The 26,249-nt window shown below is 38.5% G+C and overlaps 1 protein-coding gene across 1 annotated transcript in view; it reads right to left on the reverse strand.

Moving 5' to 3' along the window:
- The window catches only part of CSMD3 (CUB and Sushi multiple domains 3), a 1,221,229-nt gene that overhangs the window by 161,416 nt on the left and 1,033,564 nt on the right, over positions 1-26,249 (reverse strand). The window contains exons 36-37 of the mRNA XM_054498903.2: positions 7,939-8,063; positions 823-919 (exon numbers count right to left, since the gene is read on the reverse strand). Coding sequence (XP_054354878.2) covers positions 823-919; positions 7,939-8,063 — 222 coding nt within the window. The remainder of the gene's footprint in view (positions 1-822; positions 920-7,938; positions 8,064-26,249) is intronic.

A 26,249-nucleotide genomic window follows, 5' to 3' on the forward strand; every position in this document is an offset into this window, starting at 1 on the left:
CTTTGGGAGGTCAAGGCAGGTGGATCACCTGAAGTCAGAAGTTCAAGACCCGCCTGGCCAACACAGCGAAACCCCATCTCTACCAAAAAATACAAAACTTAGCTGGGCATAGTGACGCACGTCTGTAATCCCAGCTACTCTGGAGGCTGAGGCAGGAGAATCGCTTGGACCCGGGAGCCAGAGGTTGCAGTGAGCTGAGATCTCACCACTGCACTCCAGCCTGGGAGACAGAGCGAGACTACATCTCAAAAAATAAAAACCTTAATAAATCTAAAAGATTTTAAAAACAAGTCAACATCTTAGATTAAAAAAAAGACTTTTATTTTGTTTATTTCTGGTCTTGTTACACATGTATACACTAATTTTATATAATTTTATTCATTTCATAGAAATAATTCTGTATTCTCTTTATTCTCACTTAACAGTACCTTGTAGTATTTACTTGGTTATTTTCATGACTTCATAGCACACAATTCAAAGCACAGTCTAATTTTTAATTATTATTGCTCATCCTTTTCTTTTAAGGAAAAGGGCGTACATACTATTCCTGAACCCCAACTCAGCTGAAAATATTACCAGTAACATAAAATCATCAATAAATAATTACACAAATATAGAAAGAATTGGTAAGAATGTAATAAGGTTTTAAATATCAATATTGATATCATCTTTAAATCTTTTAAACTTCAGTCCTTGTATCTTTGTGTATAGTTAGTAAAAAGCAAATTAAAACTACCAAGTAAGAGTTGTAGATAGCTCTATAATTTTTTTTATATTCCTAATTATGTCTGTATTTTAATTAAGCTCAGCTCTCTTATTTACCTGAATAGCTTCCAAGTCTTGGAGCATTGTTGTCTCCCCCATCATAAAAGTCCAGAGAATCCCAATTATGTTCTGTAGCAAAGCTAACAACTTGCACCTGTGAAATAATAATTACAGGTGAAAATACACATTTCTAACCAGATACACATAACTACAGTCCACCAATCCCCCTTGGAAAAGAGAGTTCAAATCCGGGACCACATAATTGTGACCCTTCATAGAAGGGTTTTTAACAGACCTGATTTTTTCCATTATTGCACTGGCTTACACAAGCTGATTTTTATATAGAAAAGCCTTTGAAGCACCGACCAGTGTTTATTGTGGGTATAACCAGAGCAATGTCTGTCACTATCTCAGAACATTCTCTTTTCAAAAGATTTGAGCTAATCTAATGACTCAGTGCCAGGAATCTCAATGCATATTCAAAACAATTGGTGAATTTTTATGTATATGTACTGATTTGAGTTTTCTAATTTGCTTGTAGCTATTAGGAAAAACCAGATTTGTGGTCTACAAGCCTATAGGAACTTACAATATACCTTTTTAAAACCAGGTTTATTTCTGGATACTTTTAATTTATCCTTTCCTTGCATAAACTTTGTTCAATTTCTTCTCTTCCTTTTATTTAAAAATTTTTAACATGCATATTTTTAATAAGTTTCAGTATGGATGACACAAAAAATGATACTTTGTAATTAACTCAAATGAAATTTTAAAAATTTATTTTAATGAATAGAGTTATAGTAACTAAGTCACAGTGAAGGTCCTTAAAGTTGAGAAGGGAAATACTGGGGAGGTTTAATTCTCTCCTGTCTATTACAGTTTATTTAAAGAAAGATGCATGTGTTACTTTATTGCACATCACTTGGCACAGCTTGAGCTTTTGCAAGAACCCACAGGACCCTCACAACTGTGGATGCTATCTATTTTGCTATTTCTGTATTAAATTTTTTGTAGTTTTAGAGGAAGGAAAGGAATAACTTTATTAAAAGTTTTTTTAAGCTAAAAATCTGTTAAAAATATAGGCACTGCACTCATTCACTAAATAATTACAACAATTTCACTCATTAAAAATTTATTGTCTGCAAAATAGCCCATCATTATTCTTCCATGCAAGTGAATGCTGGTGCCTGTTTCCAGGGGTGAGTGCCACATGGCAATAGATACCCTGCCTGTATGATTGGCATCAGACCCAATGGCAATGTTCTAAGATAGGAAGAAGACCAGAAGTAAAGCCGTATGATTGTAGTATAACCGCCACCTCCTTAAACAATTATCAACTCTGTCTTCATATTTCCTTTCCTTCAATTCAATTTCCCTTTCCTTCAATTTCCCTTTCCTTCAATTTTTTTCAATTTTCTTCAATTTCCCTTTCCTTCAATTCAGAGGAAGAAAATACTGCATTCAGCTTTTTAAAAAATGTGAAGATTCATGCAGGAGTTAACATTTGGGCTAAGCTGAAGATATTGAGTTATTCCACTGAAGGAAGTTATTGAGTGTCTAACAATGTAAAAGGAGTCAAACCATGAGCTAGATTTAGTGGACCATGAGTAATCTTCTTTAGCCACAGTGGGGGGTATTTACATAAGAATAAATATACATGAAAAGTTAGAGAAAGAATAAAAAAGTTCAAAAGAGTAGAGCACAGTAGCTAAATACAAGAGAACTTAGAACCAAAGAGCCTAGGTTTGCAACTTCCTGGCTCCCTCTCCTCATGCGCATATCACTCAAGGAAAGTTGTTCATCTTTCCGTACCTCAGATTATTTACATAAATTATTGTCATAAGAGTATTGAACTCATAGATTCATTGTAAAAATTAAATTAGTTAATTCCTATAAGGCACCCAGAATGTAGTAAGGACTCGATAAATCTTAGCTAAGAGGAAGATCAGGGAAGAAACTCTATAAAAAACTAAACACCAGCATAGCAACCATGCACTTCAAGACGTAGTGATATCTTCAGTTTTCCAATGAAGGTTTCCGAAGTCGGAGGAAGAACATGATTAAGACAGTGCTCTAAGTACAGCACTGCATTGGGTGAAGAAAGTAAAAGTGAAAAGACAATTTCAATATCTATTTCAGTAATATTTCAATATGTATTGCAGTAAAAAACAATGAGAGACTCAAGTGTATTGGAGGCAGGAGTAGTAAAAATGGGAACCCAGATGTCACATGTGTTGCTGTAGAGGAAGTTATTAAATTTTGTGTGATTTGAATAGGGGAGGAAGTGAAAGGAAAAATTTGAGAATAATTTATTTTCTTTTCTGTGTTATTGAGAGTAGTGGGGTAGCAAGAGCAAAAATTTAGACATCTCCAGGAAAATCTATTGCCTAGGTGGGAGAAAGAAAGTCAGTTTACTTCTGGATACATGTCTCTAGTGTATATAGCTGAATAATGGCTTCTGAAGATATCAGGTTCTGATCTCTGGAACCTCTAAATACTACCGTATATGGAAAAGGGTCTTTCAGATGAGCTTAATTTAAGAATCTTGAGAAAGGGGAAAAGAGGCAGAGGGAGATTCGACACACATAGAAGAGAAGACAATGTGAACACGGGGGCAGAAATTGGAGTGATGTGGCCAGAATCCAAATGCCAGCAGCCACTAGAAGCTGGAAAACAACAGGGAAGAGATGCTCTCATTCCTGAGACCCTGAAGTGGGCAGGGAGGAGGGAGGAGAGGTTCTGCCAGCATCTCAATTTCAGTGCAGTAAAGCTGATTTTAGACTTCTTGCTTCCAGTGCTATGAGGAAAAAAAATAAAATCTGTTGTTTGTAACTATAAAACTCATGATAATTTGTTACAGCAGCCAGAGAGATGTAATATAATTTGCCACTGGGATTTGAGGTACATTGTGAATGTAGTTTGGCATAATAAAAATATAAAGAGTGTAGAAGCAGAATTTGGCCAGAAGAACTGGCAGACAATGTTATGAGATTTGTTAAGGGACTCAAATAAATGATCGAGTACTCACTGTGACAGAAGACACATGAAAGCCAACTAAAGATTTTTTTTTTTTTCTTTTTTAGACAGTTTCATTCTGTCGCCCAGGCTGGAGTGCAGTGGTGCGATCTCAGCTCACTGCAAGCTCCGCCTTCCTGGTTCACGCCATTCTCCTGCCTCAGCCTCCCGAGTAGCTGGGACTACAGGCGCCCGCCACCACGCCCGGCTAATTTTTTGTATTTTTAGTAGAGACAGGGTTTCACCATGTTAGCCAGGATGGTCTCCATCTCCTTACCTCGTGATCCGCCCGCCTAGGCCTCCCAAAGTGCTGGGATTACAGGCGTGAGCCACCGCGCCCGGCCCAACTAAAGATTTCAAAAGAGGTAACTACCGACTCAGTGTTCAGATTAACTTTGCATTAGATATAGTTGTCCATCATGGCAATGGAATAGCTTTAAGAGGTAACGAATTTCCAATCATTAAAACTAGGCATCTATCATATAACTGTTCAAATTCCATTTTACTTTAGATTATATAAAATCATGATAATCATGCTGTAAATTGATACAATAATGTAACCAACATATTTTCCCCCATGGTTTATTACATAAATATTTCCCTTTTCTTGATAACTATCACTATTAATTTTGAAAGTAGCCCCACTGGAATTCTCCAATAGACCCTGCTAATATAAACAAACAAGCAAATGAATCCACTCTTTGCCACAAAGAGTGGGAAATTCTCATGTAATATTAATTTAACAAATTGTTTGTTGAGGCAATTCCCAAAGAATGTTCAATTATTCTATATTATTGTAATTTTTCAGCATTCCAAATGTTTCTTCTTTTCTCCTGTTTTCAGGAATGATTATCCCACTTTATCTCATATATGATTTATTGAATATTCATATAATTCTTTATTCACACACATATTTGGCCCAACAGAGAAAAATATTAAACATTGCTTTAATCCTAGTGTAGTAGCCAGGTAGCTTTTAGGTAAATTTAATGAAGTTTCAAATATAAGTCATATATTATGTGTGTGTGTGTGTGTTACAAGTTTCTATGACTCAGTGATATGTCTAAAACTAGCATCCATATAAGTGGTTAATTAGAAAAAAGTCCTTGATAGTTTTTTTTAGTGTGTTTATAATTAAAAGCCCCAAATGCTTTACACACTATATGTTTGCTAAACGTGCTGCTAAACTCAAATTTTGTTTTCTAAAGTACAGTCAATAAAGTCCTTCCTCAGTGAAAGATTTTAGTGTTATTCATATGTGTCCAGTTTTGAATAGTGTTTGCCTAGGATAGGTGATATATAACAGCTTTTCTGCAAACATCTTAGTAGTTCATTATGCCTGCTAACTCTAAAACAGTCAAAACTCCACTTGTGCAAGTATTCATTGATTCATTCTAAAAATATTTACTGAGAATATACTGCCAAGCACTGTGCAGCATGTACTTCCACTGTACTAACTGTCAGAATGGACTTGGCACTGTCCTCATTAGCTTACAGATAATTAGTAGTAACATTGAAATGTGATGGAGAACTTAACCTTGTCTCAAGTTCATGGAAGGTTTTCCACAGAAAAATGTATTTTAAGTTGAGACAGAAATGTTAAGAATAAGCAACATAAAAGGAGATCATAGAGAGTGCTGGCAGAAAGAACAACACGGACAAAGGGTCCAGAGGCAAAAGAAAGCTAGGTTTTTATAAGGAGCTGAAATAGTGCAGATAGAATAGTTACAAAATGAGAACACAGCACAACGGCATAATCCATAGTGTCAAAGGAGTTAAGGAGATTGGAGACAACTGAGGTATTAGACACAAGAAAATGATAGTATTAGATTTTTACTTTCAGATGGTTACTCTACTAGACGTACAGGGCATAGACTAGAGGAGAATAAGAACCTGGGACAAGGATGACGCTATCTGATCTTGGGTAGTAAAAGTGTGGATGGAGAGAAATAGATTTGTTTAAGAGATTTATGAAAGACAGATCTGACGAATTTCATTGTACCGAGTAAGAGTCAGAGAAGAATCAAAATTTCTGACATGTGTAACTTACTGGATGAGGAAGTTGTTCTGAGAAAGAGAACACAGGAAGTTCTAATAGTTTTGAGAAAATTCTATGAAGTCAGTTTTAGACGGGTTGAATTTGACAAGCCATCAAGAAGTTTAGCTGAAAACGTCCAGTGGGCAGTCGGATATATGTTGTGCAGCTTAGGTGAGAGGTCTGAGTTAGATATTTAGGTCTGGATGTCATCATTTATTCAGTCCCTCATTCAAAAATATGTTTTCTGATTGTCTATTATGATTTACGTCCTCAACATTTCTAGCACGTGAAAGTAGCTGAAGCCATGGAATTAGACAAGGTCCCAGAGAGAGTAAAGTGAAATGAACAAAGGCCACAGAATCTCATAAACACTAATATTTGAACAATGGATTGAATTGGAAGAGGAGACCATGTAGGAGATATAGAAGTAGGAGCTACAGATGTAGAAGAGAAAACAAAACAAAATCCAAGAAAATATTGGTGTCCTAGGATCTAAGGAGAAAAAAATAGTCTATTAGGAGTTAGGGGAGGAACAGCAAGACAGAGAGCTGCTGACAGAGCAAGAAAGATGAACCACACAATGGATTTAATCATATTTAGATCTTCACTATGAGACTGGCTCTATTAGAGTATTGGTTGCTGAAGCCACATTGCAGTGGGTCAAAAAGAGAAGATGATAACTAAAGAAAACATGCCAGGGTTTTCAAAATTTTAAGATCAGATGGAAATAAGTAAGCTGATGTTAATATATAGATGCTCTTGAATAACCTTCAGAAGATTATAACCAGATGATGTGGTAAAAGTCCTATGAAGATTCTAAAGGTATCATATCATTTCAGATCCTCTATACAAGCTGGAGCATGAGCAATCCCAAAATCCTTATTATTCTACTATAATAAGATAGGATTGATTAGTTATCTTCAAATTTCACAAATCTACAATCTTTGGATGGCCGTAAAACTCTGAAAATGTACATGCTTTTTGTTTCGTCATTGATTTGCTGGCGTATTTTACTCCCAACACCTGTCAAGTAATTTTTAAAACATCTGAACAATTATAAATCCACGAAACTGATTTTTTTTTACTAAAAATTATGCTTCAATCTAATTTCATTATTAATGCATGGCATCTTGGCTAATTTTTCCACAACTCTTATGTGTCTCAAGTTTCTAAAGAAAAACTCTACAAATCAGTTAGAGAAGTAATCAAGTTATATCTGTGAAGGCTAGATAATGTAATATTTATGAAGCATAATTACCTTTCGTAGAATATATATACTGATTCTGTAGTAAAATATTATCAATTCATCCAGAAAAAATATATATCACTATGTAAAACAGAATAACTGGTCAAATAGCAGCCCCCAAAATAGCCATAATTCAAATAACAGGACAGCCACTGTTGATTACCTATTTTTAAAGAGCATCTTCCTTCCTTGCTAACAGAGATCTGGCTTAGTTCAATTAAGTGAGAGATGTGTGCATAATAGGAGGCTGCACTTATTGCTTACTCCTGATACGTAATATAGTTTTATTTGAGCCAAATCATAGTAAATCTTTGGTTGTTGCCCATTGCATAGGTTTGGAATGGATATGATTGCAATCTTGGTCAATAAAACAGGAGGGAAAGTCTGCTGGCAGGTTTCCTGAAAAGTTTTCTTAACCACTGAAATGGTACATAACATAGGGACATTCTGTTTTAGCTGCTGGCCATTGCTATGTAGGGCTGTTATGCCTAGAGCTTTTGCAGCCACTTAAAGACCTCAGGAGAAGGTGTCTAAGAACTAAAACCAACAGGCTGAGCATGGCAGAACAGAGAGATGGAAATAACCTGGGTGAGGAAAGACACAACTGAACCCCTGAAATCATGTTTAAATCTGCTTACCTCAAGATTCCATGTTATATGGGGGTAACACTTTTTTTGTATTGCTTATGCCATCTTGAATTGGCTTTCTGTTAATTCTACATGAAAAAAATTAATAACAAATATCTTTCTATTCATTTCAACCATGTCAGTCAAAACCACTTGCTAAACTTTAAGAAATAATGTTCATTCTGTCATCTCTGAAAAGATTAACTGCAAACATACAATGAAAAGAAGAAAAACTTAAATATTCTTACTTGAATGCCAGCTCCCTCTGGCACTGTGATCTTCCACACACAATTCAGATTGTTGTCATAAGGCTCAGGGTATCCAGGTGACAAAATAGTCCCTTTGCGCTTAGTTAAAATTCCACCACAGGGCACTAAAAATAAAGCAGTCCAAAAGAGGGAGTTAATTCTAATGCAAAGGATTAAAATAAGAGTAAAGGTCAGAGATAACATCTTAGACAGATACTAGACTTGCAAATCAAATCATACTTTTTTCAAAACTGATGAAAGCAATGAAAATGAAGTTTTTGTATCCCATGGAAAGATTAACAAATAATTAAACAGCATTAATGGATGACCTTTGAATGGCATATCTAAAAATCACACTACAATTAACTCAATAACAGCATCGTATTTGTATTATATTACTAAAACATGCATTGACTAAATTTGCCTTAAAAATAGTTCATTTCTAGATAAAAATTGTCTTGAATTTTTACAAAATTATTTGGTACTTTCTCCTTCATGCATTCTTTGAGGAGTAACAGCATCCACTGGAAAGTAATGAGGATGATGACAACAACTATATTATGGTCATAACTTTTATATAGAGCCTACTATATGCGAGGCACCCGTCTAAGTACTTTACATATTTTAACTCATTTAAGCCTTCCAACAACTAATGAGATATGAATAAGTACTCTCCACATTCTACAGCTGAGGCAATCAAATGGAGTCATTAAGAGATTGTCTTGCCCAAGATCACATATTAAGAGATGAAGCTGGCCAGGTGCAGTGGCTCACGCCTGTAATCCTACCATTTTGGGAGGCTGAGGAGGCTCACAAGGTCGGCAGTTCAAGACCAGTCTGGCCAATATGGTGAAACCCCATCTCTACTAAAAATACAAAAATTAGCCAGATGTGATGGTGGGCACCTGTAGACCCAGATACTCTGGAGGCTGAGGCAGGAGAATCGCTTGAACCCAGGAGGCAGAGGTTGCAATGAGCCGAGATTGCGCCACTGCACTCCAGCCTGGGAAACAGAATAAGACTCCGTCTCAAAAAAAAAAAAAAAGATGAAGCTGAGATTTGAATGCTGGCAATTGAAGCCAGAGTCCATGTCCTTAGATGGAACTGAAGATACTTGAAGTGGTCCCAGTTTAGTTATTGCCAGTCTAACTATTACAAGAAAGAATATGTATGCAGACCTACTCAGAAGTCAATAAAGGCTTCTATCATTTTTAGAAGGTACTTGTCTGAAAGTAAAATTCTCATGCCATTAATAGAATCACCTTGATTCTGGCCATGACCTAGAACTCATAACTCTTAAATTCTGTGTGACTTTGACCTGTTCTTTAAAATCTCTCAAACACAGATATCTTATCTGTGGAATGGTAATGCTATTGTTTCTAAAAGCCTTTTGTGAAAAATACAAAGAAACTAGAATGTTACATAAGAAACCAGCACACTGCTTGGAACACAGTTAGAAATCAACAAATTATATTTCCTTTTGCTACAAATATTATTTTAGGTCCCAATTGTACTGTGCTCCTGGGGAATTTGTCCTAGTATGGCTATAAATGATAAGATATAAAGAACATATCTTTTGTAATAATAATTTTTTAAAGTGAATTACAGCTTTGTGCCACTTCCAAAGACAAATGCAAAAACCAGGGCAATTACTCAAAAAAAAAAAAAAAATGGTGTTGCAAGCTTTTTTTTTTTTTTTTTTTTTACCATCTTAACAATTTTTTTTTTCTTTTATTGTAATTATTATTATTATTATTATTATACTTTAGGTTTTATGGTACATGTGCCCAATGTGCAGGTAAGTTACATATGTATACATGTGCCATGCTGGTGCACTGCACCCACCAACTCGTCATCTAGCATTAGGTATATCTCCCAATGTTATCCCTCCCCCCTCCCCCCAACCCACAACAGTCCCTGAAGTGTGATGTTCCCCTTCCTGTGTCCATGTGTTCTCATTGTTCAATTCCCACCTATGAGTGAGAATATGCGGTGTTTGGTTTTTTGTTCTTGCGATAGTTTACTGAGAATGATGATTTCCAATTTCATCCATGTCCCTACAAAGGACATGAACTCATCATTTCTTATGGCTGCATAGTATTCCATGGTGTATATGTGCCACATTTTCTTAATCCAGTCTATCATTGTTGGACATTTGGGTTGGTTCCAAGTCTTTGCTATTGTGAATAATGCCGCAATAAACATACGTGTGCATGTGTCTTTATAGCAGCATGATTTATACTCCTTTGGGTATATACCCAGTAATGGGATGGCTGGGTCGAATGGAATTTCTAGTTCTAGATCCCTGAGGAATCGCCACACTGACTTCCACAAGGGTTGAACTAGTTTACAGTCCCACCAACAGTGTAAAAGTGTTCCTATTTCTCCACATCCTCTCCAGCACCTGTTGTTTCCTGACTTTTTAATGATTGCCATTCTAACTGGTGTGAGATGGTATCTCATTGTGGTTTTGATTTGCATTTCTCTGATGGCCAGTGATGGTGAGCATTTTTTCATGTGTCTTTTGGCTGCATAAATGTCTTCTTTTGAGAAGTGTCTGTTCATGTCCTTTGCCCACTTTTTGATGGGGTTGTTTGTTTTTTTCTTGTAAATTTGTTGGAGTTCATTGTAGATTCTGGATATTAGCCCTTTGTCAGATGAGTAGGTTGCGAAAATTTTCTCCCATTTTGTAGGTTGCCTGTTCACTCTGATGGTAGTTTCCTTTGCTGTGCAGAAGCTCTTTAGTTTAATTAGATCCCATTTGTCAATTTTGGCTTTTGTTGCCATTGCTTTTGGTGTTTTAGACATGAAGTCCTTGCCCATGCCTATGTCCTGAATGGTATTGCCTGGGTTTTCTTCTAGGGTTTTTATGGTTTTAGGTCTAACATTTAAGTCTTTAATCCATCTTGAATTGATTTTTGTATAAGGTGTAAGGAAAGGATCCAGTTTCAGCTTTCTACATATGGCTAGCCAGTTTTCCCAGCACCATTTATTAAATAGGGAATCCTTTCCCCATTTCTTGTTTTTCTCAGGTTTGTCAAAGATCAGATGGTTGTAGATATGTGGCATTATTTCTGAGGGCTCTGTTCTGTTCCATTGATCTATATCTCTGTTTTGGTACCGTACCATGCTGTTTTGGTTACTGTAGCCTTGTAGTATAGTTTGAAGTCAGGTAGCGTGATGCCTCCAGCTTTGTTCTTTTGGCTTAGGATTGACTTGGCGATGCGGGCTCTTTTTTGGTTCCATATGAACTTTAAAGTAGTTTTTTCCAATTCTGTGAAGAAAGTCATTGGTAGCTTGATGGGGATGGCATTGAATCTGTAAATTACCTTGGGAAGGATGGCCATTTTCATGATATTGATTCTTCCTACCCATGAGCATGGAATGTTCTTCCATTTGTTTGTATCCTCTTTTATTTCCTTGAGCAGTGGTTTGTAGTTCTCCTTGAAGAGGTCTTTCACATCCCTTGTAAGTTGGATTCCTAGGTATTTTATTCTCTTTGAAGCAATTGTGAATGGGAGTTCACTCATGATTTGGCTCTCTGTTTGTCTGTTATTGATGTATAAGAATGCTTGTGATTTTTGCACATTGATTTTGTATCCTGAGACTTTGCTGAAGTTGCTTATCAGCTTAAGGAGATTTTGGGCTGAGACAATGGGGTTTTCTAGATATACTATCATGTCATCTGCAAACAGGGACAATTTGACTTCCTCTTTTCCTAATTGAATACCCTTGATTTCCTTCTCCTGCCTAATTGCCCTGGCCAGAACTTCCAACACTATGTTGAATAGAAGTGGTGAGAGAGGGCATCCCTGTCTTGTGCCAGTTTTCAAAGGGAATGCTTTCAGTTTTTGCCCATTCAGTAAGATATTGGCTGTGGGTTTGTCATAAATAGCGCTTATTATTTTGAGATACGTCCCATCAATTCCTAATTTATTGAGAGTTTTTAGCATGAAGGGTTGTTGAATTTTGTCAAAGGCCTTTTCTGCATCTATTGAGATAATCATGTGGTTTTTGTCTTTGGTTCTGTTTATATGCTGGATTACATTTATTGATTTGCGTATATTGAACCAGCCTTGCATCCCAGGGATGAAGCCCACTTGATCATGGTGGATAAGCTTTTTGATGTGCTGCTGGATTCTGTTTGCCAGTATTTTATTGAGGATTTTTGCATCAATGTTCATCAAGGATATTGGTCTAAAATTCTCTTTTTTTGTTGTGTCTCTGCCAGGCTTTGGTATCAGGATGATGCTGGCCTCATAAAATGAGTTAGGGAGGATTCCCTCTTTTTCTATTGATTGGAATAGTTTCAGAAGGAATGGTACCAGCTCCTCCTTGTACCTCTGGTAGAATTCGGCTGTGAACCCATCTGGTCCTGGACTTTTTTTGGTTGGTAAGCTATTGATTATTGCATAATTTCAGCTCCTGTTATTGGTCTATTCAGAGATTGAACTTCTTCTTGGTTTAGTCTTGGGAGGGTGTATGTGTTGAGGAATTTGTCCATTTCTTCTAGATTTTCTAGTTTATTTGCATAGAGGTGTTTGTAATATTCTCTGATGGTAGTTTCTATTTCTGTGGGATCGGTGGTGATATCCCCTTTATCATTTTTTATTGCATCTATTTGATTCTTCTCTCTTTTTTTCTTTATTAATCTTGCTAGCGGTCTATCAATTTTGTTGATCCTTTCAAAAAACCAGCTCCTGGATTCATTTATTTTTTGAAGGGTTTTTTGTGTCTCTATTTCCTTCAGTTCTGCTCTGATTTTAGTTATTTCTTGCCTTCTGCTAGCTTTTGAATGTGTTTGCTCTTGCTTTTCTAGTTCTTTTAATTGTGATGTTAGGGTGTCAATTTTGGATCTTTCCTGCTTTCTCTTGTGGGCATTTAGTGCTATAAATTTCCCTCTACACACTGCTTTGAATGCATCCCAGAGATTCTGGTATGTTGTGTCTTGGTTCTCGTTGGTTTCAAAGAACATCTTTATTTCTGCCTTCATTTCGTTATGTACCCAGTAGTCATTCAGGAGCAGGTTGTTCAGTTTCCACGTAGTTGAGCGGTTTTGAGTGAGATTCTTAATCCTGAGTTCTAGCTTGATTGCACTGTGATCTGAGAGACAGTTTGTTACAATTTCTGTTCTTTTACATTTATTGAGGAGAGCTTTACTTCCAAGTATATGGTCAATTTTGGAATAGGTGTGGTGTGGTGCTGAAAAAAATGTATATTCTCTTGATTTGGGGTGGAGAGTTCTGTAGATGTCTATTAGGTCTGCTTGGTGCAGAGCTGAGTTCAATTCCTGGGTATCCTTGTTGACTTTCTGTCTCGTTGATCTGTCTAATGTTGACAGTGGGGTGTTAAAGTCTCCCATTATTAATGTGTGGGAGTCTAAGTCTCTTTGTAGGTCACTCAGGACTTGCTTTATGAATCTGGGTGCTCCTGTATTGGGTGCATATATATTTAGGATAGTTAGCTCTTCTTGTTGAATTAATCCCTTTACCATTATGTAATGGCCTTCTTTGTCTCTTTTGATCTTTGTTGGTTTAAAGTCTGTTTTATCAGAGACTAGGATTGCAACCCCTGCCTTTTTTTGTTTTCCATTTGCTTGGTAGATCTTCCTCCATCCTTTTATTTTGAGCCTATGTGTGTCTCTGCACGTGAGATGGGTTTCCTGAATACAGCACACTGATGGGTCTTGAGTCTTTATCCAATTTGCCAGTCTGTGTCTTTTAATTGGACCATTTAGTCCATTTACATTTAAAGTTAATATTGTTATGTGTGAATTTGATCCTGTCATTATGATGTTAGCTCGATGTTTTGCTCGTTAGTTGATGCAGTCTCTTCCTAGTCTCAATGGTCTTTACATTTCGGTATGATTTTGCAGTGGCTGGTACCGGTTGTGCCTTTCCATGTTTAGCGCTTCCTTCAAGAGCTCTTTTAGGGCAGGCCTGGTGGTGACAAAATCTCTCAGCATTTGCTTGTCTGTAAAGTATTTTATTTCTCCTTCACTTATGAAGCTTAGTTTGGCAGGATATGAAATTCTGGGTTGAAAATTCTTTTCTTTAAGAATGTTGAATATTGGCCCCCACTCTCTTCTGGCTTGTAGGGTTTCTGCCGAGAGATCCGCTGTTAGTCTGATGGGCTTCCCTTTGATGGTAACCCGACCTTTCTCTCTGGCTGCCCTTAACATTTTTTCCTTCATTTCAACTTTGGTGAATCTGACAATTATGTGTCTTGGAGTTGCTCTTCTCGAAGAGTATCTTTGTGGCGTTCTCTGTATTTCCTGAATCTGAATGTTGGCCTGCCTTGCTAGATTGGGGAAGTTCTCCTGGATAATATCCTGCAGAGTGTTTTCCAACTTGTTTCCATTCTCCCCATCACTTTCAGGTACACCAATCAGACGTAGATTTGGTCTTTTCACATAGTCCCACATTTCTTGGAGGCTTTGCTCGTTTCTTTTTATTCTTTTTTCTCTAAACTTCCCTTCTCGCTTCATTTCATTCATTTCATCTTCCAGGGCTGATACCCTTTCTTCCATTTGATCGCATCGGCTCCTGAGGCTTCTGCATTCTTCACGTAGTTCTCGAGCCTTGGTTTTCAGCTCCATCAGCTCCTTTAAGCACTTCTCTGTATTGGTTATTCTAGTTATACATTCTTCTAAATTTTTTTCGAAGTTTTCAACTTCTTTGCCTTTGGATTGAATATCCTCCCGTAGCTCGGAGTAATTTGATCGTCTGAAGCCTTCTTCTCTCAGCTCGTCAAAGTCATTCTCCGTCCAGCTTTGTTCCGTTGCTGGTGAGGAACTGCGTTCCTTTGGAGGAGGAGAGGTACTCTGGTTTTTAGAGTTTCCAGTTTTTCTGCTCTGTTTTTTCCCCATCTTTGTGGTTTTATCTACTTTTGGTCTTTGATGATGGTGATGTACAGATGGGTTTTTGGTGTGGATGTCCTTTCTGTTAGTTTTCCTTCTAACAGACAGAACCCTCAGCTGCAGGTCTGTTGGAGTACCTGGCCGGCCGTGTGAGGTGTCAGTCTGCCCCTGCTGGGGGGTGCCTCCCAGTTAGGCTGCTCGGGGGTCAGGGGTCAGGGACCCACTTGAGGAGGCAGTCAACCCGTTCTCAGATCTCCAGCTGCGTGCTGGGAGAACCACTGCTCTCCTCACAGCTGTCAGACAGGGACATTTAAGTCTGCAGAGGTTACTGCTGTCTTTTTGTTTGTCTGTGCCCTGCCCCCAGAGGTGGAGCCTACAGAGGCAGGCAGGCCTCCTTGAGCTGTGGTGGGCTCCACCCAGTTCAAGCTTCCAGGCTGCTTTGTTTACCTAAGCGAGTCTGGGCAATGGCGGGCGCCCCTCCCCCAGCCTCGCTGCCGACTTGCTGTTTGATCTCAGACTGCTGCGCTAGCAATCGGCGAGACTCCGTGGGCGTAGGACCCTCTGAGCCAGGTGCGGGCTATACTCTCCTGGGGCACCGTTTCCTAAGCCCGTCGGAAAAGCACAGTATTCGGGTGAGAGTGGCCCGATTTTCCAGGTGCTGTCTGTCACCCCTGGAAAGGGAACTCCCTGACCCCTTGTGCTTCCCGAGTGAGGCAATGCCTCGCCCCTGCTTCGGCTGGCGCACGGTGCGCTCACCCACTGACCTGCGCCCACTGTCTGGCACTCCCTAGTGAGATGAACACGGTACCTCAGATGGAAATGCAGAAATCACCCGTCTTCTGCGTCGCTCGTGCTGGGAGCTGTAGACCGGAGCTGTTCCTATTCGGCCATCTTGCAAGCTTTTTAAAATAGTGTGACCATATATTTTTAAAGAAACTCACTTAGTTGTGTTTTCTTACAAATCTTTGTTAATGGGTTATATACAAATTCTGTTTAAATTAGTCAAAATTAATTTAGCTCATTTAAATAGAAAACCAGCAGTTTTGCATGATTTGAGAATGACATGCAAGAGACAGAGGAAGAAATTTAAAATATTCGCCCAAAAAATAGAACAAAAAAAGTAATTGATGAAGTGTTGATCCTGCTGATGAAAAAAAAAAATACTTTGTAGATGCTCTTCCTCTCTATCGCCACCGCCACAACCTTTCCTCACACGTCCTTTTTTTTTTTTTTTTTTTTTTTTTCTGAGTTACTACATTAATCACATAAGTGGCTTCCCTATGGCTGGTATGTTTTCCATGCACTATATTTTTCAAATTACTGTCAAAATTATCTTTCTAAATTAAAATATGACATGTTGCTTCTGCGGTGAAAATCCTTCAAAAATTTCCCCATTGTCTGAATTCAGAACTCACAGATAGTTTCTTTTTTTTTGGGGGGGGGGGACAAGCCCTGGCTTTGTCGCCTAGGCTAGAGTGTAGTGGTGTGATTATAGCTCACTGCAGCCTCAAATTCCTAGGCTCAAGCAATCCTCCCACCTCAGCCTACAGAGTAGCTACGACTACAGGTGTGTGCCATCACACCCCGCTAATTTGTGTATAGATATTCAGCTAATTTTTATATAGCTAATTTTTAGAGATAGGATCTATGTTGCTCAGGTTGGTCTTGAATCACTGGCCTCAAACAATGCCTCCTCAGCCTCCCAAAGTGTTAGGATTATAGGCACGAGCCACTGTGCCTGGCCTACAGATAAATATAGTTAATTGTATTAGTCTCTGACTTCATCTCCAGGCTTGTATGTAACTATAATTTCCCAAGTCCTCATCATCTTAATCCCCCATCCCAGTCCAGCCTTCTAAACTAATATGCTCTCTTATTGCGGCCACTTGATTTGTCCTTCTCTCACCTAGCTAACACCTACCCATCTATGGACTTTCAGTGTGAATGTTACCGCTTCAACCCTTTGGAATTTCCCTGTGTTAAGTGTCCTATAGTTTCCCATAGCACCAAATGTTTTCCTGTACAATTTTATCATACTATGCTTCCATATTATTTTTATGTTAGTCTCTTGCAATAGACTCAAGTCTGAGCAGACAAGGTCACCTTTTGCCTGAAACTCTGTTTATCAAGATTCTAACTCTTCTTCTTTGCATTATAAATTTTCTTCCATGCTGCTACGGTGACAAGCTATCTCCTCTTCCTCCATTCTCTCTTTCATGCATTGCATCAGACTTTTGTCCTCACTACTCTAGTGAAATAACCGTGTCAAAGTCACCAGAATATTAATGCTGTGATATGATCAATCCTTAACTTGCATTTTACTCAATCTATGAATAATTAGCTCTCACTGTTGATCACTCCATCTGTCTTGAGCCTTTGTTTGCTTGGACATCAGAACACCATATTCTCCTGGTTTTCTTCTTTATTATTGGCTGCACTCAGATTTTTTTTTTTTTTTTTAACTCATTCTCCTCTTTGTAACTTTGTCTTAGGCCATATTCTCTTTCTAATCACTGTCCCCTCTTCCATGTCTTCTATATACTCTGACTACCAGATGTTTATCTCTAGCTGTGATTTCTGTGAGTTTTGCAATCATATGTCTCATAAGTATCTCAAAATGGATATGTCCAAAATAATAACTTTGAAATTCTTCCTCATCCACACTCTCTTTCATCTCAGGGATTGTCACCACCATTCACTCAGTTCTTAGGCCATAAACCTAAGATTCATCTTGATTTATCTTTCTTGCAGTCAAGTTTACATTTACATCTATTCTCAATCTATCAGTAACAGCTCCACCTTAAAAATATATCCCAAAGCTTGCTAATTCTTATCACTGTGACCATAATCTTCCTATCCAAATCACATTACTTTTCCCCTCCATTACCTTGATAGGCTTCTAATCAATCATATTGGTTCTACTCCACATCTCCCTACACTAACTACAGTGATTTATTAGAAACTAATTAAGATCATGTCACTCCCCAGCTCAATATATTCCCATACTAGTTAGAAAAATTTCAAACTCACTGTGGTCTTCAAGGATCCATGTGACTTGGCCCTCTGCTCTCCCTCTCTAAACTCATCTCCTATCACTCTTTGCTATCATTTACTGTGTTCCAGACACTGTGGCTTGAACATGTCAAGATCTCTCTCCCCTCAACAGTCCATACACTTGCTCACCAACAAGAAAGACTTTTATTCATCCCTCCCTTTGTTCATTGTATTCAGGTTTAAAATGGCAGCATGCTCTGGATGTCTTGTTGCAACTCCAGCTCCTGCTTTATTTTTTTCTACAGTATTATCACTCCCCAAAAGAAAAGAATATATTTCTTGATGACTTTTGTCTTCCTCCAGTAAAATGTAAAATGTAAATGCAAAATGTAAGGACAAAGATCTTATATTCTTATTCAAAACTATGTCATCAGTGCTTAGAATAGTGTTGGCATGCAGTAAGCACTCAATAAATTATTGCTGAATAAATCACTGAAGAACTGATTGTGTATCTGTATATATTTTGTGCTTTCAAATTACCTCTTTATCATTCCTGCATCATTCCTGTCTCCCAGTATTTTTCTAAGCAAACCATGTTTGTCTAATTCTACTGCCATCATCTGTATTTATTTACCAACAAAATATGCTATAGAAAAATTAGCAGATATGCAATACCACATACAGAATTTTTACATTTGACTCTCATATATATTACTTAATCTAACATTTGCATCCTGTTTTTAAAAAGATATATGACAAATTTCTGTTCTGATCAGTATTCAATATAATATGTGGATTAATAGAACAGGCTTTCAAATCAAGCAGCCTAAGTTCAAATCCAGTTCTGCTTTTTTATCTAAACCAAGAGGTTTTCCTATCTGTAAAATAGATATAATTATATCTACCTTCCAAAGTTGTTGTCAATATTAAATGAGATAATGCTTAATAGTGCTTCATTCAAATGCCAAAAATTGCTATTTATTATTGTATTTAATAACTTTTTCATGGATGAATGGATAGACGAATAAATGGATAAATGAATGAGATGGAGAGTTTGTATATATTTCTTCATGAATTTTTTTTTTTCCATTCTAAGAAAAGATGAAGTAGACAGGTGTTGCCATGGAAACTTTCAAGTAGAAGTAGTTCTTTCTGGGTCTCTAAAGAACTTGAAAAAACAGAACCAGATAAGCATGATCAGATAAGCAGCTAATTAAAGACTCTTTGCCTAAGGGGAGTAGGTGGCAGCTTCCAGGGCTTTTCAAAAAAGACCTCCCGCTAACAGAAGTACTTATGCCTAAGGCCATATATTATCAAAGCTATTAGTGGCTGCAGGGGGTTATTTGAATCACAGAGTCTAAAAGTGAGGAAAGCCTGGGGGTTTAGGAGACTGCAGAGTTTAAGAAACGTGAAGTGTAACAAGGTCAAATTTGGAAGATAAAAACTCAGTCTTCAGCATAAGTTTTATTTTTCAGTTTTACATTGGTCTCAAGTCTAATTTTTTTAAGTAAAATTTCATTGTATTTTATTGTAATTAAGAAAGGTTTGGAACTACAGCTTTGTATAAGATTATTAAATATTGTTTGCAAACTGGTTGTTAAAGTTTGTGAATCTTCTAATTTAGTATTTGACCATTTTAACTATAAGCACAACTCACATATCATGTCTTATGGGGCTGCTTTCCAATCAACAGTTTAGTTTTAGTATGTCAGTGTGTGCAAAATTAATGAACATTTTCTTGTGCTTTACTGTGACAGAAAAAAAAAACAGTGTTGACAGTAATAATAAGAACTGTGAAACTGAAATGATACAATTGAGAGGGAAATCATTAGGAATGTAGAAAGCAGTATTGTTTTGGTTTCAATTGGATGCTCACTTGGCTTAAGCTGTTAACTGAGCATTCATTGAACTGTTAAGACAGAGAAAAACAATCATCATGTATAAAACCCTGTAAATAGGCTGTCAAAGATTATATCTAAACTGTAAAGTGTAAATGGAGAATTTGCTCTCTCTCAGAATAAAACTCCCCATATAATATGTAAATCTATTGCTTGTGTTTTACCAACATACATATCTTTCCTGCAGATGTCAGAAGTTTGAAACCGCAGATTTGTAAAGGTTTAAGCAAGGAAACTATGCAAGAGTATCACCATGTGGTGGAATACTGAAATGGAAAAAGTATAGACCTTGGACTTGGGAAGTTGGTAAGGGTTGTCAGACCCTCTACAAATATTCAGGAAATTGATACAGTAATTTACTAAAATCCACTCACTGAATAAAAGTTTGCTGAACACCTGTTGTGTGCCAAGTCCTCTTTCGATTGAGCCCAAAACCAATATAGTGACATGGAAAGGCGGACAACTAAGACAGATTAAGAAATGTTTTACAACCAAAAATTATACATAATACAGTTCGATGGTTGCTGTAAAGGTAATGGTATAAAGAGTAAATGGTTGATGGGTGGCAGAAAATTATTTTAGATAGGATGGCCAAGAAAGATAGGAGACTTCAGTGAAATTATGTAGTGAGATAAAAAGCTATCTCTTCTAATCAAAGGAAATAAGAAATTCAAAGACCTTGGGGCAGATGTTTTATGCAGTTAACAAAGGTTGAAAAGGAGCACAAATTAAAGAGAACACTTTGATATTAACGTAAGATAGCTCTGTACTTGACTCTCATATTTGAACATTTAAGACACTGAGCTTTTTCTATCTTAAAAATATTTTAAGACATGACCATTTTTATTCAGAACATTTTGAAGCTAAAAATATTTACAGTTAAAAATAGAAATGCAAACTATATTTTCATTTAGGTAAGGATTAGTAGTTGCACCAAATGGTAAAACTTAAACTTGTCTATCTTCTGAATGTCATTTAGAATCATCACCTTTCTATTTCTTCTCTCACATAGACCCCATATATCCATCTGTCATATCGTCAACTTTATGGATTTATACCTGTTCCACAAGGAAGAATATTTTTAAAATGGTATAAGGTAATAAGTCTTTTTCATGTGATCTTGGCAGAAAATACAAGTCATATGACACAATTTTCTATCTCAGGATATGTACTTTTAAACTGCCTCATTCTATTCAGGCTATAACAAAATACCATAGAATGGGTGGCTTATAAACAACAGAAATTTATTTCTCACAGTTCTGGAAGCTGGGAAGTCAGCACTGGTAGATTTGATGTCTGCTGAGGGCCCCTTTCCTGGATTATATATGACCGTCTTCTGGCTGTGTCCTCACATGGTAAAACTGGCTAGAGATCTCTCTCGGGTCTCTTTCATAAGAGCATTAATCCCATTCATGAGAGCTCTGCCCTCATATCTACCTTCCAATCCCTGCCCCCAATACTATCATCTTATGGGTTAGGATTCTAACATATGCATTTGGGGGATTCAAACATTCAGACTACAGCATTCTGCTGCTGGCCCCCAAAATTAATGTCCTCACATGCAAAATACATTCATTCCATCCCAATAGCCCCACAAGGTGTAATTTGTTCCAGCATCAACCATAAGTCTAATGTTCAAAGTCTCATCTGAATATCATGTCAATCACATAAGGGTGACACTTTAAGATATGATTCATCCTGAGGCAAACTCACCTCCAGCTGTGAGTCTGTAAAATCAAACAAATTATCTACTTTCAAAATACAATGGTGAGACAGGCACAGGACAAATATTTCCATTCTTAAAAAAGAAAAACAGGGCAGAAGAAAGGGGTAACAGATCTTAAGCAGGACCAGAACCTTAAAATTCAAGAATAATCTTTTTGATTCAATGCTCTGTTCTTCAGTCCCACTGGGCCTATGGTCTCACCTCCTAGACTCACAGGTTGGAGGTCTCCTCCCAGACACACTGCAGGGAAGGTCCCACATTCTGGACCTACTGGAGGTTATAGTCTTACTTCTGTAGGTTTGCTGGGCATAATACATACTACAGCTCTCACAGGTTAGAGTTGCATGCCTGTGGTTCTCCCTGACTAACATCACACACCAGTGGCTCTACTGTTTCACGATCATATGGGTGGCCCTACCTCTGTAGCTCCACTGGGCATTTTTCCACAAGGCAATGCTAAAGGTGTGGGGCTATCCACATGACCCCTATGGCAGTTCTCTGCCTGGGCAGAAAGGCTTTCCAGGACACCCTTTGAAATCTACACAAAGGCAACCACATCTCCATAGCTTTATTGGGTAAAGAGCATGGGAACCAGACTCACAGGAACTATCCCTGTGTAGCCAAGCAGCTGTGTGACAGACTGCATGAATCAGAGCCTGAGGTTTAAGGCCCTTCCTTTGAAATCTGACTCCAAGGCCCTTGCACTATGGGCTTGTGACTGGATGGGCAGCCTCGATGATCTCTGCAATGCATTCAGGTTCATTCTTCCTTTGTTTTGGACAATAGGTCCTGGCTTCTGTTTAGATGGCTAACTAATCTTCTCATTGTATTGATGAATAGCTTTTAGCTTCTACTGAGATGGTCAGTTCATACTAATCTTCTTATCAAACATTACTTGACTAAACTCTTTTTTTTTTTTTTAAGACAGAATCTCGCTCTGTTGCCTGGGCTGGAGTGCAGTGGTACGATCTTGGCTCACTGCAACCTCCGCCTCCCAGGTTCATTCAATTCTCCTGCCTCAGCCTCCCAAGTAGCTGGGATTACAGGCATGCGCCACCACGCCAGGCTAATTTTTGTATTTTTAGTAGAGACCAGGTTTCACCACGTTGGCCAGGGCTGGTCTCAAACTCTTGACTTCAGGTGATCTGCCCGCCTTGGCTAAACTCTTAAAGTTCTCTTTTGAATAGGTCTTCTCATTTTTCCAATACAGGTAGGTTGAAAGTTTTTAAAATATAGAAGTTTTGATTCCCAATTTTTTTTGTTTTTCGTTTTTTTAGACAGAGTCTTGCTCTGTCAGCCGGGCTGGAGTGCAATGGTGTATTCTTGGCTCACTGCAACCTCTGCCTCCTGGGTTCAAGCGATTCTCGTGCTTCAGTCTCCAGAGTAGTTAGGACTATAGGCATGTGCCACCACACCTGGTTAATTTTTGTATTTTTAGTAGAGACAGATTTCCCATTGGCCAGACTGGCCTCGAACTCCTGACCTTGTGATCTGCCCACCTAGGCCTCCCAAAGTACTGGGATTACAGGTGTGAGCCACTGTGCCCAGCCCTGATTTCCAATCGATTAACAATTCCGTGTTTAAATCATTGGCAGTCAAGAGAAGCCAAGCTAAACCATTAACACTTTGCTTAGATATTTTCTCAGCCAAATATCCAATTTCATTGTTTGAAGTTTTACCTTCTAGAAATAGATGGAATCTGAACATAATCAGCCACTTTTGTTATAAAGTGGCATAATCTTTGCCACATTATAACAAGAATATTCTTTCCTCTATTGTTCAACAACTTGTTCCTCATTTCTATCTAAGGATTCATCAGAATTACCTTTACTATCCACATTTCTACTAATATTCTGTTCATAGCCACTTAGATATTTTAGTAAAAGGATGGTGCCTTTCTCCAGAGCTTTCCTCCTCTACTTCTGAGCCCTCATCAGAATTTCCCTTTACAGTCCTTTCACAACAATGTAGGCTTTTTCTAGCATGCATCTCAAACTCTTCCAGCCTAACCTGTTACCCAGTTGCAAAGCTGCTGCCACATATTTAGGTTTTTGTTACAGTAGCACCCCACTCCTGGTACCAATTTTCCGTCTTAGTCTGTTCAGGCTACTATAACAAAAAACCATAGACTAGGTGGCTTATAAACAATAGAAATGTATTTCTTATAGTTGTAAAGGCTGGGAAATCAAAGTTTTCTAAAGCACTGGCAGATTCAGTATCTGATGAGGGCCCTTTTCCTGGTTCATAGACAGCTATTTTCTTGCTGTGTCCTCACATGGTAGAACAGGTGAAAATATCCCTGGTGTTGCTTTTATGAGGACACTAATCCCATTGGTCATCTCCCAATAGCCCCACCTCCCAATACAATCACCTTAGGGGTTAGAATTTTTACACAAAAAATTGGGGAAAACAAATATTTAAACCATAGCAAGAATCAATGCAAAATCAAAAGTAGTCTGTTCTTTATCTAAAGACTCCTGATGGATGCAGTGTCAGTGTTCTCAAACAGCCCAGGAAACTACAGACTGCTGGATCTCTGACAGAGAGATGGTGTGGGTTCCTGGGTACCTTATCTTTTGCCCTAAAAGTAGGAATTGAGTTCTGGCTGAATCTAGGTTGAGAACAGTAAACTAGCATTCACTCCTGAAGTGGAATATCAGTAATAGACTAGATAACAGCCTAAAGTCTTTCATAGGCTTTAGTTCCTGGTGTTAGCTACTGTACTTGCTAAGATAAATCCTTAGTTGGATAGCATCACCTTACTCTTTTTATATAGATTTTTGTTTTTGATGGCTAAAATGCTGGGATTAATCAATTGATACATTTGAAATACAAAAACACTTTGTGATAATCATGTAGAATACGGGCTTTCTTCAGTTTCAGACACAAACAGTTAATGGTTTAAAATTTATAGTCTTGGGCCAGGCCCGGTGGCTCACACCTGTAATCCCAGTACTTTGGGAGGCCGAGGCAGATAGATCACCTAAGGTCAGCAGTTCAAGACCAGCCTAGCCAATAAGGTGAAACCCTGTCTCCACTAAAAATACAAAAAAATTAGCCAGGCATGGTAGTGCATGCCTGTAATCCTAGCTGCTTTAGAGGCTGAGGTGGGCGGATTGTTTGAACTCAGGAGGCAGAGGTTGCAGGAGATCACACCACTGCACTCTAGCCTGGGTGACAGTGCAAGACTCCATTTCAAAAAGAATAAAAATAAAAACAAAATAAAATTTATAGTCTCATATTCTCTATTCTATGTTTCACAAATATTCTCTTCAAATGTTCACTTTCTTCACTCACTTCTCTTCACTTGGTATTTTGCTATTTTTTTTTTAAATTTTTTCCTTTTCTCTCTCTGTTTAATGTGACAGATCATTTCTCCCATCTATATCTTGCCTCTTTCTAACTCTGTCTCATCTGGATGTCTTCATGGATTAAGAATATTTATTTCTTTGGATAATGTGATATTTAAATTTTTAGGGTAAGAAGAAAAGCAGAGCATAAACATTTGTTAAATATATATTTCCAAGGCCGATTAAAATTGTAGTAGTAATTATTTCAACTTTATTTTTATTTTATGTTAAAAAATTTGCCAACAACGAAAACAAACCAAAATGTCTATTTCTTTAAGTATACTCCTCAACCGGGGGAGGAGCCAAGATGGCCGAATAGGAACAGCTCCGGTCTACAGCTCCCAGCGCGAGCAACGCAGAAGACTGGTGATTTCTGCATTTCCATCTGAGGTACCGTGTTCATCTCACTAGGGAGTGCCAGACAGTGGGCGCAGGTCAGTGGGTGAGTGCACCGTACACCAGCCGAAGCAGGGGCGAGGCATTGCCTCACTCGGGAAGCACAAGGGGTCAGGGAGTTCCCCTTCCAGGGGTGACAGACGGCACCTGGAAAATCGGGCCACTCCCACCCGAATACTGTGCTTTTCCGACGGGCTTAGGAAACGGTGCCCCAGGAGAGTATAGCCCGCACCTGGCTCAGACGGTCCTACGCCCACGGAGTATCGCTGATTGCTAGCACAGCAGTCTGATATCAAACAGCAAGTCAGCAGCGAGGCTGGGGGAGGGGCGCCCGCCATTGCCCAGGCTCGCTTAGGTAAACAAAGCAGCCTGGAAGCTTGAACTGGGTGGAGCCCACCACAGCTCAAGGAGGCCTGCCTGCCTCTGTAGGCTCCACCTCTGGGGGCAGGACACAGACAAACAAAAAGACAGCAGTAACCTCTGCAGACTTAAATGTCCCTGTCTGACAGCTGTGAGGAGAGCAGTGGTTCTCCCAGCACGCAGCTGGAGATCTGAGAACGGGCTGACTGCCTCCTCAAGTGGGTCCCTGACCCCTGACCCCCGAGCAGCCTAACTGGGAGGCACCCCCCAGCAGGGGCAGACTGACACCTCACACGGCCGGCCAGGTACTCCAACAGACCTGCAGCTGAGGGTTCTGTCTGTTAGAAGGAAAACTAACAGAAAGGACATCCACACCAAAAACCCATCTGTACATCACCATCATCAAAGACCAAAAGTAGATAAAACCACAAAGATGGGGAAAAAACAGAGCAGAAAAACTGGAAACTCTAAAAACCAGAGTACCTCTCCTCCTCCAAAGGAACGCAGTTCCTCACCAGCAACGGAACAAAGCTGGACGGAGAATGACTTTGACGAGCTGAGAGAAGAAGGCTTCAGACGATCAAATTACTCTGAGCTACGGGAGGATATTCAAACCAAAGGCAAAGAAGTTGAAAACTTTGAAAAAAATTTAGAAGAATGTATAACTAGAATAACCAATACAGAGAAGTGCTTAAAGGAGCTGATGGAGCTGAAAACCAAGGCTCGAG

Source organism: Pongo pygmaeus, chromosome 7 (genome assembly GCF_028885625.2).
Source record: "Pongo pygmaeus isolate AG05252 chromosome 7, NHGRI_mPonPyg2-v2.0_pri, whole genome shotgun sequence".
Taxonomy (NCBI): Eukaryota; Metazoa; Chordata; class Mammalia; order Primates; family Hominidae; genus Pongo; species Pongo pygmaeus.